Source organism: Nipponia nippon, unplaced genomic scaffold (assembly GCF_047370975.1).
Source record: "Nipponia nippon isolate SJK-2023a ecotype South Korea unplaced genomic scaffold, ASM4737097v1 scaffold_10, whole genome shotgun sequence".
NCBI lineage: Eukaryota > Metazoa > Chordata > Aves > Pelecaniformes > Threskiornithidae > Nipponia > Nipponia nippon.
The window spans coordinates 2,762,177-2,777,622 of NW_028262291.1; the positions used below are offsets into that span (position 1 = coordinate 2,762,177).

Consider the following 15,446-nt stretch of genomic DNA (forward strand, 5'->3'; position numbering starts at 1 on the left):
CCCGCTCTATCTTGGCACTGTTTTTTCATGTATGTTAACACACAAAGCACAGGTAGTCCCTTACTTTATAGATCGTATACCTTAAATAACAAACAAAAAAGAGGACAGGGCTTTGGGAGTTAGATTTTGCTGCTGATGTGAGCTAAAAGGAAACAGTTAGAGACAGAAAATGGGGTTCATCTCAGTAACTTAAAACTGAAGCCATAGTGATACAGCTATAAAATGAAGGTCTCGGTAGAAACCCAGCAAGTCCAAAATAATGTAGGCAATAAATACAAGTGAGAAGCAGGTGTGAAGGGCCTCAGCCACACTATGTGGGATATTCAGGCATAAGATACTTCAGTTGCTGGATTGTTCAGGGTTAGCCGTGCTGGCGCAGGGAAGGAGTATGTTAGAGGTTTCCATCCAGTTTGTTGTTATTACAGAAAGAATGGCAATTCTGTAAGAAAACTAAGATCCTTTCACACCTTTTACCTCACCAAACTGTTCCTCCATAGGGACATAGGCAGTATGCATTCCCTGCAGGTGAATCAACCTCTGCTTTAAAGTAACGCACATCATCTTTGTAGTAGAGGACAAAAATCAAAGTTAAGCTTGATCAGGTCTTTGTTCTGAATTGTCTTGCCTGAGTTTTATTTTCAGAGGTCTAAGGATGTTCTGTGTTGTGTGGCATGAGAGAAAGAGCCTTGTCTTTTTGCTGCATGGAAGATTTAAACTAACAGAAAAAACCGGGAGGAGAGAGCAATGCCTTGTTTCCAGTGCCCATTATATGAACCTTTAAAGCAGTCATTTGTAGATAGCCATTACAGCACATTTAGGGAAAAAGGAAATCTTGGAACTGAAGCCAAATTTATCCCTGGCTTGCTGTGTGACCATAGGCAAATTGCAACTCCCTTTTCCTCATGATGCACAGGCTAAAAGTCATATAATGATAGCTCCTTGCAGTGGTGATGCATCAGGTAGGGTATGTTGAAATCCCTGAAAGAGAAGTTGTGCAGAAGAATGAAGTATAATTAGTACAACCTGAAATTCAGACCTCTAATATCTAGTCTCTGACACAGACTGCTGGGGCAGTAGAGTCTTCCACAACAACTGTTTGTGTCTTAGTGGATGAAGCCTTCTAATAGGATGCTCTCAGTTTATGTTTGCCAGACAATTTACAAACCTCTTCAGTACTCACCTGTGACTGATTAAATGCTAATATAAGTGGGGAAATGCTAGATTGCAGAGAACTGTGTTTCTTTTCCACCTACTTAAATATAAACGTTGGGATTTTAATGTTAAGTTATTATCGCACACTGCTGCTTTTTTTAAATTATTTTTTCCTCACTGCAGGCCGAATGTAAATCATTCACTACCAGTAGTAATACTTATAGTAGCAGTTACTCCTTATGAAACCCAAAGAGCACACCAGGCTCCCGCTCCCTCTTCAGGCCATCCCTTCCCAAACTAGGGCCTCAGCCCTGTCCCTTTCCCTGCCCTCCGGGCTCTGCCTCCCCCGTGTCTCTCAGTCCACCTTCGGTTCTTCAGTTTATTCCCTGGCCACAGCTGGGCCTACGTGGGAGCTGCTTTGTGGGCAACTGCAGCAGCACAGGCTTTACTCTGGGAAGCGTGCAAGGGATTGCCTCTCTTCTCCGCAGGATAACAACTCACACATGGAAAACCTGCTGTGGCTACAGCTGCTGCACAGCAGTTGTGCATATGGGAGCTCTCCTCCCCGGCTCTTGTAGGATGCTCTAACTTTTATCACACTCTAAAAGAAAAAGCTACTTTGCATCTATCGTAGAAGAGCATTCTGTCAAGCTGCCGCTACGGAACAGCAAGTGTACAGTAACTTTTGCATGGGCTGAGCCTGCAGGTCCCCCAGGAGTAAAGCTCACAAATTATAACTTCAAATTCTTACGCCTGAACTGGCCTCCTGGCAGCTCTACACCAAGACCTACAGTCCACCTTTTTGCTGAGCCTCTCTGACAGCCCTGTGCACTCTTTTGTTTAGCTGTTCGCTCTGCAGGGCCGGTCGGTGAATCGTCCCCCCCCGGCCCCTGCTCCAACAGTGCCTGTAAATAGCACTGGGTGGAACCATGCCTGTTAGCAAAATAGAAACAATATGCAAAGACAGGTACCATCCCTTCAAAAACTTTTATTTTCTGAGGTTCACTGGATTTCAAGTGATGTTATTTTATTTCACTTTTTTTGCATACGATTCCTCTCCTTCTCCTCCTCCTTCTTATACAAAGTCATTGCCTCATATTCTACATAATATTGCAGCATCATGATACTGTACCAACTGCCTTACTAGAACAAGATTATTAATTGCCTAGCCTAGCTTTAGGATTTATATATGTGTAGCATTAAGCCTTTTGCCTTACTTGTGCTCTGTACTGTATGTGTCCTAGTCCGGTATCTGGGTGCTTCAGAGCTCTTGTCTTCTGATGGACTCAGCTGCCTTGGAGACACATTTTACTTGCAGATGTGTTTGCAAAGAGCTAGTGACTCCCAGACTGTCACTGTGCTTCCCTGCTGACTGTTCCCCAAATTGTACCCCGATGTAGTTCCTTTCCGAAGGCAGCTGCGGCGAGATGCTGGTTTCCCCTGTACAATGTGACCGGTCACCAGGCTGTGGAGGGATCTTTGTTAATTCAGCATATTGTTCATAACATCTGCTCACCAGTTGTCATCCACCATCAATGCAAGTTCAGAAGCATTAAAAAATGACCAGCTGAATTAAAACTTGACTAAGATTCGTCTTGAATCTTCCACGTGAAGTGATGAGTGTTCTACTTATCTGGCAGGCTGTACAGAGTTTCCAGAAGAGGTTAGCCTTGTTGAAAGAATCTCATTTTTCAAAGGAACTTGGCAGGCTGATATCTCACTCACTGCGAGCTCGCACAAGAGCCTGTGCTGAAAACCAGACAACTTAGTAGGGAAGGCATTCACCCTGAAATAACATCAAAGGCCTGACCATATCAATGCCCAGCTGAGATAGGAAACACCTCAATTTGGCAATGTTTCCTCAGTGAAGGAGATACACTTCCAGGTTTGGAATTCAGAAGTCTCTGAGCAGATAACCAGAGGATTTACAGTAATCCCTGGACTCCTTCCAGATGAGATAAAGGTCACTTGATAGTCATCTAAAGAATAAGGATTTAATAGAGCCTCATAGAAATGTTAACGCACTTCCTTTTATTGAGGCGTTGGAAAAGAGTTGAGAATGTTCCACTACCTAAATTTGATTCTGATTTCTTTTTTTTTTTTTTTTAATTCAGATTTTTTTTTTCCAGAAAAGAATAAGGATCATTCTCTTCTTTCAGAAATGCCTTTTATTTCAAAATAATAGCTAGTCTGGTAGACAGACAGCATAATTGTTTCATCCTAGAACTACACTGATATTTTATTAGATACACTTTCTGTCCACCTCCTTCTCCTCCTTGCAGTATGTTTCTATATATGTTTGATGGACTACCCTATAACAAGCAGGAAAATACAAATACGATATACAAAATATATACAGCTAATTATTTAAAGCAGCTGGGTTTCGGTGGGGGTTTTTGTGAGAAGCAGAACTAAGGAAACCTGCTTGCTGCACGTTTGCAGCCTGTGACACCGCTCCCACCCCCAAACCTCGCCGCTGCAGCAACCCCGGTTGCTTGGTGCCCGTTGCGGTACGGGCATACCCTAGCATCCCCTTTCCGTTTTGCTGGAGAAGATGTAGCAGAAGCGGTGCCTGGTCCAGAGCTACCCTTGTAGCGAGGGGCTGGTGGAAACTACCACTTTTGACAAGAAATAAAGATTTCTTCCTGCCTTTCCCTCGGAGGAGGGCACCGACGAGGTTTCCCTACTTGGACACCTCTTTTTATTTTTGTTGCAGTGTTTACATGAACTTACTGTCTTTCTCTAAGAACTAAAACTTCTATCTCCAGTATGAGTGCAGTTAGCCAGATTTTTCAGAAATGATTACACAGTGGGGAAGGTATACGATGGGTAAAATCGTGAAAATTCATGAGCCTGATTTCTTAGGAGATGGGGCTAAAAACAAGAAAAAAAATCCAGAAATTATTTTGTCTTTCACAGACCTGAATGCTGCTTTAGTTCCTTCCGGAGACTGGACGCTAAGGCTGCTACTGAAAAATTCCAACAGGATCTGGGTTTCCGAATGCTAAACTGTGGAAGGACAGATCTGATCAACCAAGCAATCGACGCACTGGGACCTGACGGGGTTAACACCATGGATGATCAGGTACGCCACGTAACCACACACACGGAAATTCTTTGCGTGAACAAATTGCGTGTTCCTTTCCATGTGGCATATCAATACACGAGGTCATAAATGTTACCTGCCTCTCTAAGGCTTTTCTAATTCTAGCTTGTGTTTTAGTCTGAAAATGTATCCCTTAAAAAAACCAAAAAAATAACCCTCCAAAAGGCCAGTCAAAGCCTAGCGTGAATTGTTTCTTTATCAGCTGGAATGTAGGTCTGTTCCTTGGGTGGCCTGTCGCAGACACTGAGGGAGGACAGGTTAATAGGCTGGCTGCGAGTGGAAAGTCTGACGGTGTCTTGATGCTAAGACAATGTCAAAACAAAGTGGTTTTTGCCAGTGACACTCTCTTCTGGTTCAACAGCCCAAATCCAGTCTGGGTCAGTGATGAGTGACCAAAAGGTGTTACTGTCTGATGGCTTTCAGGCTGCCTGTGCGAAGCGAGTTTCATGTTCTCGGCGCAGTCTGGCGTATAAGAAACAGCACCGAGAACCCCAGTGGCATTGGTATCAGTCGGTATTGGCTTTGGTGAAAGTCCATCATGCTGATGTGTCTGTTTTTTCATTTTTACCTGTTCCCTGCTCAGCTACATTGCACCATAGGGATTTGGTAGTCTGGGGAGTCTTTAGCTGCTTCTGCGTGTGCTGTCAGTCCCATCAAGTAACAGCAATCTGTTCTCTGGGGCATCATTCAACGCATTGAATTAGCTTTTAATTAAAAAAAAAGACCAAACCAAAACTCCTCCAAATAAACACTCATTACAGCTGTCACAGTAATGAGAATGAGCTGTCACATCTCACCAACAATAGGATAGTTAGCGGTAGGAAGGATTTATGTTCAAGTAGAGAGGTTTTCTCACAGACAGCATTTTACTGCAGCAGCATTTCAGACCAGATTCTGAAACTGGTGCATCTTCCATGGTACTTTCCACCGTCCTACAATTTTAAAGGAAGTGTGAACGTGCACACAAATACGAGCAGAAACGACTTGTGCACAAGCTTATATTTAGGTGTGTAGTTGCCTTATTTACATATCCAATACAAGGAACTTTGTGGTCACAGAGGTGGGGTATCACATCATAGGTGCCCTCGATACTGACTTTATTAAGGCGAGAAAGGTAGCAGATTTATATTATGAAGGTCTGCCACTTTATTATTTTTTTTTTGTAAGTTTTTGCAGTTCCTGTTTATGTAGCCCTGAGGCCTTTTGTTTTCTCAAAGCAGATTATTTTGCATTGTGAACCTTGCTATCCTAACACCAAAGACACTGGTGCCAAGACCATCGCTTCTCACTGCGGGATGTTTTTTACCTCTCTTCAGCCAGCCAGCAAACTGGGAGCTGTTTGGCTTTTGCATGGGTAAAGACCCTGCGTTCTGCAGGCAACTCGGAAAGTCTGAGGGGTTTCTGCTGTCGCTTATTTGTGGTTTCATTGCCATCCTGTTGATGTCATCCTCTAGCCAGTCCTACCGAGAACAGGGGCATCGCAGCATGCTGGCGGCTCTGTCTTCTCTGCAGAACGCTGCTCCCACGTCTCAAAGCAGTGTTTTGGCACTGGTCAAGGAGGGACAGCCAGGCTCCCTCTGGAGACATCGTTGCTCTGAAATTCTCCACTTAAGTGATTCTGGAGCAACTCATCTCTCCAGCTAAGCAGGTGTCCTCTGTTGCGCTACCGACCACAGAGGGAGTTAAATCCAAACTCCAGCAGTGACTCTGCCATAGCGAGAACACGAAGCCAACTCTGAACTTTGCAGCTAGCTACTTTTGCCCTTCCTGCGAAGGAATAAGCCAAAGCCAGTACACCCAAACTTGGGAAAACTGACGTAGGCATGGCAACAGAAAGCAGGTCTCTGTCCTGTCGTAGGATAGAACATTTAACACTGGCACCTGGTAAAGCTCAGTTCATATATCTTGATTTCTTTTGGTCGTGATAAGTCTTAAAACAGTGCACAGTAGGCAGGCACCTCCGAGGCATCGCAAACAGGTGCGACCACCTCTCACCTGGCACGTACAGCTAAAGTTTTGTGGCAAATCCTACAATAGACAGAACCGTTGGACTAATTGAACGTACAAGTTTTAGATCCAGGTTCAGATTTTGACCGCTCCCAGAATGTCAGCACGTCCAACGTTGAGGCGTGTGTTCAGACCCACTTCTATGTGTATGGGGATATTTTTGGAGAGAGGGAGAGAACTCAGAACGTATCTTCAGGAACTCGAGTTTGGAGCAGGACCCTGTATTCACTTCTAGTGGGTACCAAGCAGTGCTCTGGTTTCACAGGATTTGAGGTGTTTAGGAAAACAATCTCTTCCCTTTGCGTACTGAGGAACAAGCAGGGAATGCAAAACTGATCTTAAAAATAAAAAAAAAAAAAAAAAGGGGAAGGGAAGGTAAGTCTGTACAAACCTCGTAGTTTCAGAACCCTGACTGTGGCAGTAAATACGGGCTTGTGTCTGCAGACCCTAGTTTTGAATTCTCAGTTAAATTTACTTGTCTGTAATGAGAGTGGATCCTCCCAAGCCCCCTAAAAGCCAAACCCACCCATCTCCCCCTGCCTGCAAAACATCTTTGCAAATGTAACTGCCTCAAATGCGGGAAGACTGGAATTCTGGCTGGCTTGACAAGATGCCTTTGCAGATACAAGATCAGAACTCCTCGGTGTGAGATGTAATTCTATTTTATGATACATGTCCGGCTCTAAAGATGAAGCTGTATTATTACACAGTGAGCAGCAGAGATGCTGCCTGTGAAAAATTCAAAGGCTCGCAATAATTAAGGAGGGGGGGGAAAGCCGCAGGATGGATTTTACTAGGCCATTTCCTTTCTGTCCTTGACTACTTCTGGAATGAACTCCGTAAGTAAGGCTCATTTCTCTCATAATTCATCTCTGAGCCGTCATGGTTTGCTGGTTAAGTAGAGAGGGAGAGATTTATGGGATTGAAATGCTGAAATATTGTGGCAAATAGGATTTTAGCAATGGGGATAAGTTGCCAAATAAATTAATCTTGTGTATTTTTATGTTGTTTTCTGCTTTTGGTTCATCTGGCTACAAATGATCCAAGAAATGGTTATTTCTTTTTTGGCAGCCTTGAGAAAGCTCACGAATTGTGGACAATACACAGCTGGGATTTTCAGTGATCCCTTTGGTATTCTTGCAGTCTTGTCCCCTGATGTTTTGTCCACATCGCTTTCCAATACTAGTGCTTTGTGCCCACTCTGCGTAGAACCAAAACGTTTTGAACATACGTGTATGCTGTCCCTACACACCGGTGCACGCCTGCACACGTGCACTCTTCTGTACGTTAAGATTCAAACTCACTGCGTCCGTGACAGTTTCACTGTTGACAAGTATAGAAAGATAACTCTTTTTTTTTTCTCTTCTTCCTGAAGGGTATGACCCCACTAATGTACGCCTGTGCTGCTGGAGATGAAGCCATGGTCCAAATGCTTATAGATGCTGGAGCAAATTTAGATATACCAGTGAGTAATAGAGGGCCCTCTCCCCATAATTATTCATCTGTAAACTAAGAGCAGCAGTTATGAAATCTCTCCTAGCAACTGAAGGCTTCATTTCTGGAAGCTTCTGAGCAAGCCACTTCTTTGAGAAATCATTGCTTCAGGGATTCGGGAGGGGGAAGAAAACCTTCAGAACCTCTTGGAGCACCCGGTGGCTCCAATTATGATTGGCATTGGCAAGTCTAATAGGAATGGTGGGGGTAAAGGGGCCTCCCTCCTGAAAGAGCTGCCACTAGGAGAAACCAGTAAGCCCGTTAAAAAGGCCCAGGGGACTGGACAGAGTGACTAGTGCTGGCAGTGTTCTCTAAATGGCGTAAGTTACCATTCCCTGGGGTTGTCACTTACAAAAAAAAAAAAAAAAAAGCCAGTTATGTACAAGTCTAAAGATGATGGCAGGGAGAGAGTGCAGTGGTTAATAACTACCTGGTTCTTTTGCCCCAGGTTCCCAGTACCTCCCCACGATACCCTTCAGTCCATCCCGACAGCCGGCACTGGACTGCTCTTACCTTTGCTGTGTTACATGGGCACATCTCTGTTGTTCAGGTAAGCAGAGGAATCCCCCGGCCGGGAATCTTTACAGGAGACACGGAGGGACCGAAGTGCAGCGCTGTGAGCCGAGTGCTGCGCAGCACCCTCACTGCCAGGCTTCCCGAGCACGGGTCCGTCACGGGCTCCACGTGCCGTTGGGTGGAAGCCTTCTAAAAAACCAGTGAAAAATTACATGTTTTGAAAATGGGGAGAAGGCAACCGATACTTTTCTTGCAGAACCGTGAAATGATGACATAATTCCTAGCAAAGCCTTGATAACAAAACACAGTATGTTTCCTTATTTTTCTTTGGTTTCAGTACGGTCCAAGGCTTACCACTTCCAGAACAATGCTGCACAATCATTTCTTTGGTATTAGATAAACTAGTGCTTCACGTGGAGCGGTTACAGGCAGACAGCTTGATCAGGATGCTTTGTGACATTAGATGTTAATTGGTTTATACATTTACATGTGCAAAAATCAAGTGTATGCTGATTTCTGCTCCAATGGCAGCAAATCATCTGTAACTCCCTTTATAATCCTTGAGAACTGCATGAACAAGACTTAGGCTGTCGTGGGAATTGAGCCTCTCGCATCCTCCCTGCTCCCTTTTCTGTGGAATTAACGCAGGGGGCAGCGGGATGGGGTGGAGTCCTGGAAATCCTACCTGAACTTCAGGAGGAATTCAAAACTGAGCACAGCAGATAGTCAGTTGCTGTGAATTTAATTTACCTTCTGCTCAAAGGGAAAAAAAACAAAGATGTAAGCAAATGGAGGCTGCACACACTCATTTTGTGTTTGTGTACGCTGGTAAATAATTACAAAGACTAGACACCACCTGGCAAATCGCCAGGGCAGCCTTTGCTATTACAAAGGTTGGACAGCCTTAATTTACACGTGAGATAAGAGCGTGATTCTCCCAGGAGATGTAGCCAAGCAATTCGAAGCTCCTGTTGGGCTGCATTACCCACAATGTTTGCTTCTATTATTTTAGTTAAAACTTGTAAAGATTACATAGATTTTTTTTATTCGGCAGCTATTCTTAAAAGAGTAAATTGGTGTATAAAATCGCCTTTCCAGTTAAGGTCTACCAGCCAATGAACCAGCAGTCGTGCTCTGCAAAAAGTTTTATAATAAAAATGTGAGGGCACACGGTGTTTGTGCCAAGGTCATCAATAACTGGGGATGGCTGAAACTGTTAAACTGTGACAGCGTTATGCGATAGAGCCAGCTTGACTCCTGTGCCCAGTGTAGGAACCTCGAGCGCCGGTGATGCACACACGGGCAGGGCTCGTCCTCCCTGCCATGGGCGAGGGGCAGCACCCACCGGTCTGCACCTGCAAGCGGTGCTCTGGGTGCCCCGATGCTGTCTGCCAGCCCTGCCAGGCCACAAAAGGTCCCCATCACCTTGTAACCTTCTCCCCTTCCTCTAGGAAGGGGGTTATTTCCCTTGGGAGCAGCTCGGTGCGTTCAATGAAAGCAGGTTCTGTGTGTGGCAAATGACTGCAGCTGCCAGGGGCTCCTTACACAGGCTCCACGGGGCCTGGGAGACCAAGAGGTATGTTTGGCCTTCAGGGCTAATTCCCTGGAGGAACCCTGTTTCCTGAGCACAGCATGAAACTAAATAAGATGGACTTCCTGCGCTGAAGAGAAGCTCTGACTGCAGAGCTCTTTGGAGCTGGGAAATTACAATTGCAAAACCATCTTCATAAAGGAGATAAAAAAAAAAGTAGGTGATGTTCTCCAGGCTGCCAGCTGAGCACCTTTCCAGCACAAACTCACCACTGAAAGCACAGTAAAGCAAAAAAAAAACAAAAAAACCACCACCACCACTCTAAATTGCCATTCAGGTGGAGAATTTAGCCCTAGGCTGAGTGAGGAAACGCAAGAGAAATTTGCCTTGTAACAGCTATTTTGCTTTAGCCTTTGAGATGGTCCCTTTGTGTGCATGCACTCTTCACTATGAATCTACTGGTTTTCCTTTCTAACACACAGCCTCTTCTGTTTTGTCTTTCTGAATTGCCCTTTTCTCAACTCCTTGTCTTTCACGTGTCTTGTTGCAGCTGCTCTTGGATGCTGGTGCCCACGTTGAGGGCTCTGCCGTTAACAGTGGAGAAGACAACTACGCTGAGACTCCGCTCCAGCTGGCTTCAGCAGCAGGTAAGCTCAGCGCAGCCTCAGCACACTCCGTCTCTTGCTACCACAAAACAACCACAACCAATTCACGCGTGGGTGCGGTATCTGTAAAACGCGTTAGGAGTCACTTTGCACTGCATTCTAAGGTACCATGGGTACAATAAAGATACCAAATGAGTAGCACAGTGAGCTGGCTACTAAAAAGTCAGCCTATTTTTAATTTCTAAAGCACCAGTAGGAACCCCATCTGGGTTGTCAGTGATGAACAGCCGTCGTCATGCGGCAAGAGCTTGATGGGCACTAAATGAGTGTCTGCTTTTGCAGCTAGTCCCAACGCTTGTCTCCTGCCAGCGGCCGCCATAGTAAAGCGGACTGAAACAACTCCTTTGCACAGGGCGCTGTCAAGAAACATAAGCCAGCTACTGTCTAGTCTAGGCATGTCTTGGATCTAAATAACTTCCAGATGCAAAAATTAACAAGTTTAAATTCAGCCTAGGGAAAAATAACTGCTATATAAAAAAATTGTTTTATTAATTTCTTAAATACAAGTAAAATTCTGCATTTCTTCTACCTAACTCACGAGGAGAGTTTAGCATTCTGTGAACAAGTCTGTGCTAGCCTAAAAGTACCTGTTGTTTTTCAACACTTTTCATCTCTAACTGCCTTTACCTTCTTTCCTTCCTTTCTTTCTACTTCATTTTTGTGTGGTTATGAAGACGAGTCTCTGGCTTGCTCTGTGCCCAGCTTTATTGAAGGGATAAAAAAAACGGCCTCCTCCCCTCCCAGTGACAGATACTCCTTGTGCTGGGTCTCTTGCCACCACTCACCACTACATCCGATGGAGACGGTGGAAAGGAAGCCTGGCTGAACGTGGACTGCAGCGATACACTTGTCTGCAGGGGGGTTTTGGGAAGCTGTGCTCAGCAAACGCGGCGTAGAGCAGCTCCCATCCGGCCTTCTCTGTTAACCTCCCCCGCCAACTGAACAGCCCAGACTGACCCTAGCTAAACTGGTTGCGTACACCTCTACTGGTGTGTATTGAAAGCGCCAGACCAGTTTAATTCTCTTTTCATTCTGCCTCTAGCTGGTTGTGCATTATTAGGCAATTTAAGTGCTTTGTGACTCAGTTTCTCTCTCATATAACTTTCATTATTCAGCAACTATAACTTTTATCATGCTACGAAGCCTAATGCATGCTTGCAGGATGCTCTGAAGGCCTTGGTTGGTAGCATGAAAGTTGCTGGTACAGTCTGTCTGTTACCAGTCCCTATGTTATATGCGTTCAAAGAGGTAGTAGCCACGGAATCATCATTCTTTTTCTGTCAATTTTCTCCTAGGGAACTACGAGTTGGTCAGCTTATTGCTAAGCAGGGGCGCCGACCCACTCTTGAGTATGCTGGAAGTCAACGGTATGTCTTCATCGCTTCATGAAGATATGAATTGCTTCAGTCACTCAGCTGCACACGGGCACAGGTAAAGCTCCCTTCATGTTCAGAACAGGTTTTTTTTGCCTAAGGCTCTCACTGCAGGTATTCCTGTGGGACTTTACGTTCATGCCTTATTCCCAAATCCTTGGGTGTGCAGTTCAGAAGATGGTGTTAAGACTCTCCTCATTTTTTAGTGCAGCACAGTTTCTCAGGCTGTTCTGATTCCGATGTAGGTAGTGGCTTTTGAGCACTCTGGGGAACGGAAAGATTCTTTAAACTGGTAGTTGCTCTCTGTTACATCCCTTTGAGGAAAAAATGATGCAAGACTTTGATTATCCAGCAACTGTAACTTTGATAAAAGAAAGGGATTATATTTTAGTCAAAAGCACAAAATACAACAGAAAGATCTTTGTTTGCTCTCTCTTATTCTCTCACTTGCTGGTCTACCTCTGCAGCACTAAGAGTGAGTAGGAGCTGGTTCTAGGCCATACATGAGCAGACTAAGTAAGTTCCACGTATAGGTAGGTTATGAGATTGTGGTTCATGGTCTGAGACAGAATCTAATCACATCAAGGTGGCAAAAGTAATCTGCAGCGGAATTTGGTCGACTGCATCTCTGGTTTTTGGATGGCCGACCAAGAGATCAGTCACTAAAATGCTGAAAAGCCAGCCTGGGCTTTCCGACCCTGTTTTCAGGGTAGTTATTAAGAAATAAGACATTACTTAACAAAATTATTCAGAAATCCTTCTGTTCCCAGAAAAAAATGTTAGCCTAACAAGCCAATTAAAACAGCCCTGAAACCGCCCACGTAGATGGGCTGAGAGATATCCCCAGGGTCATAGAGCTGGCCCTTCCAGTAGCACATGAAATAGTAACTACCTTGCTTGAACACAGCTGTGCTTCACTGGTGCCAAAGCTGCACCTCCAGGTACATCGCACATCTGGATACACCACAGAAAATATCCCAAGCTCAAATGAGGCCCAAACTCCGCAAAGCTGGAACGGCCTAATGCAGTTATCTACAGTGCAAAACTACACAAACGCTGTTCTGTTCCCAGTTCTGTTCTCCTCCCACAATCTTCTGCAACATCTAACCGTGCAAACTCTGAAATTTAAGGCTTATTCTCCACTCGGCTAGGGCAGGGGGATCCTAAAGCACAAAATTAACATTTTTTTAGTCATACTGAGTAGGGTGGGTGCAAAGAGAGCACCAGCTAGTGGCAGTTCGGTGTCATAGTGAGTGCTCGGGTGGACTTGCCGGGAGGGGGAATGTCTGCTGCAGATGGCTCCAGCTGTCTGTAGGACACCAATGATGCAAGCTTTCTAAAGTGGCTGGACACAAACAAGAAAGCCTCTTTCTTGCAACTGCTGTGTGAAATTCCAAACCAAAAACATTCTCCCTGGATTTAGTGAGGCACAACTATCATTTTTTTATGGTTTCTATTTACTGATACAGGAAGCGAGTCTGACTAAAACAACGTAACAGTGCTTGAAGATGGTCATTTGGGAAAACAGCAAGGGTTCTAACAGACGCTCTCTGGTAAATCGTACTTCAGAGCTTAAGATGTTACCGCACTCAGGGCTGGCAGAAGGAAGCATGCTTCTATTGCCAAAGTATAGACTGCAATAAAAAACAGTTTACCCTAACACTCCGAAATCTGAAAGTACAGGAGCACGTTCCATTCTTTTGCCCTTGCTACCAGGGCATCAAGTTGTAGCCTGTGGGAAAGGGAAGGAGGAGTGCTTTAAATGCTGCTCCATATCTGCCAGCTCTCTGTCTCTTGGAAGGAAATTATTATTTACTAAGCCAGACCCCCAAACCCAAATCACCATAGTCCTGTCTGAATTGTTGATATTTCATTTATTAATAAGCGGTATCTCTTCTTCCTCCTCAGGAACGTTCTGCGCAAGCTCCTGACCCAGCCGCAGCAACTCAAGGGAGATGTCCTCTCGCTGGAGGAGATTTTAGCTGAGGGAGTGGAGAGCGACACCTCCAGCCAGGGCAGCTCCAGCGAGGGGCAAGTCAGGCTGTGTAAAACAAGGATGAAGGCTCTGCAGGAGGCCATGTATTACAGTGCTGAGCACGGCTACGTAGACATCACCATGGAGCTCAGGGCGCTTGGTAAGGTGTTTTCTTTATTTTAAGCATTGTGTACATTTAAGGTGTGAAAAGCTTTTTCCTCTGCCCCTTTCACTTGGAGAGGAATCTGCAACCCCAACCACAAAGCTATCCCAGACTTGTGGGAACTAGCTGTCTAATTTAATAAAAAAAGTGTTTAAGGCTCCTCACAAATTTTTTCAGCTTCCCACTGATCTAGGACGTCCCTTGCTTTTGGCTGGATGGTCTGTTCCCACGTGTCAAAAGTAAGGGGCATGTCTCTTCGTCAGATACTGTGACAGCCAAACTTCTGTGTTAAAGAGGCTGGTCTCAAAAACAAAGATAACATCAGAGATTAAATGGTTTAAGGTGAACGAACAGACTTGATCTAAAGGTAGAAAAGAGAAGCGTTGAAGCTTGTGTGTCTAGACTGTTACAGGTAACCAGGAGAAAAGACCTCATACCACATGTTTCCGTAGGCTTAGCTATTCTTACACGTTCAGTTCAAATTTATTTTGTAGTTCTGACTAATCAGGAAGCTAAATACACAACAGGGAGCCTCTCGTCCTTAGCGATCAGCAGAAAGTTCAACTTACAGTCCTGGTACCAACCCTTTGCTGTTGTAGACAAGTCACTGAATCTGTCAATGACCCAGTTCAGTCATCTTTAATATCAAGACAAAAATGTATCTGCTGTTAGGATGTATGTAAAGATCTACTTCAGGGCTGCTACGTGTTAGTAATAGCAGCAGAACTATCTACTCTACTTCAGCAAATCATCCCCTCTCACTGTCCTTTTTGCCTTTTTTTGCCTTTTTGCCGGGGCTACAGGAGTCCCGTGGAAGCTCCACGTGTGGATCGAGTCACTACGGACAACCTTCTACCAGTCTCGCTACTCGGTGGTACAGACCCTCTTACGGGAATTTGTCACCATTAAGGAAGAGGACTATAATGAAGAACTGGTTAATGAAGGGTTGCAGCTCATGTTTGATATCCTCAAAACCAGCAAAGTAATTATTGATTTTGATACTGTTACAAAACTAAGCGCTTGTTTTTTGCTATTGTACGAGGTAGTGCGCAAGAACAAGTGATGGCCTACGCAAAGTCCCTCATGAGTTATGGTATGAAAATGGCCCCGATAGCATTTATCTAAATTCATATACAGCCCACAAAAGCAGCCCTGACAGTAAAGACATTAATTTCAATAGAAGTGAAAGCTGTTCTGTTCAAGTCCCGTTCAGCAACTGCCTTTTGAAATCACATGAATGTGAGAGGAAGAGTTGTCAATACGGTACTGGGCAATGCAGGTTCTCTCAGCTGTATCCTCTAGGAGTTTTCTCAACACTGCTTTTGTTCAGCAACGTTTTCCTTCTACTTTTTCCTTCTATTTAAAGGTCACCTGTGACTCTTTTTTCCTTGCTTTTCAAGGCATGCCTAGAAGGGATTGGATCCATGGTATATAGTTTAGCTGTCCCACTCTGCAGATAAGTTC

At 44.7% G+C, this 15,446-nt stretch overlaps 2 protein-coding genes across 4 annotated transcripts in view; one reads left to right on the plus strand and one right to left on the minus strand.

Annotated features, from left to right (window-relative positions):
- The window catches only part of ABTB2 (ankyrin repeat and BTB domain containing 2), a 133,389-nt gene that overhangs the window by 110,528 nt on the left and 7,415 nt on the right, over positions 1-15,446 (plus strand). The window contains exons 5-11 of the mRNA XM_087742372.1: positions 4,072-4,237; positions 7,641-7,730; positions 8,208-8,309; positions 10,357-10,453; positions 11,767-11,902; positions 13,753-13,979; positions 14,786-14,964. Of these exons, the coding sequence (XP_087598498.1) occupies positions 4,072-4,237; positions 7,641-7,730; positions 8,208-8,309; positions 10,357-10,453; positions 11,767-11,902; positions 13,753-13,979; positions 14,786-14,964 (997 nt within the window). The remainder of the gene's footprint in view (positions 1-4,071; positions 4,238-7,640; positions 7,731-8,207; positions 8,310-10,356; positions 10,454-11,766; positions 11,903-13,752; positions 13,980-14,785; positions 14,965-15,446) is intronic.
- Positions 4,332-15,446, minus strand: part of NAT10 (N-acetyltransferase 10) — a 56,388-nt gene continuing 45,273 nt past the window's right edge. Inside the window, exons 28-29 of one of the 3 annotated variants that reach the window (XR_015701062.1) lie at positions 8,273-8,464; positions 4,332-6,602 (exon numbers count right to left, since the gene is read on the minus strand). The gene's annotated coding sequence lies outside the window, so the exon portion shown is untranslated. The remainder of the gene's footprint in view (positions 6,603-8,272; positions 8,465-15,446) is intronic. The other 2 variants (XR_015701061.1, XR_015701060.1) reach the window with 2 other exon arrangements.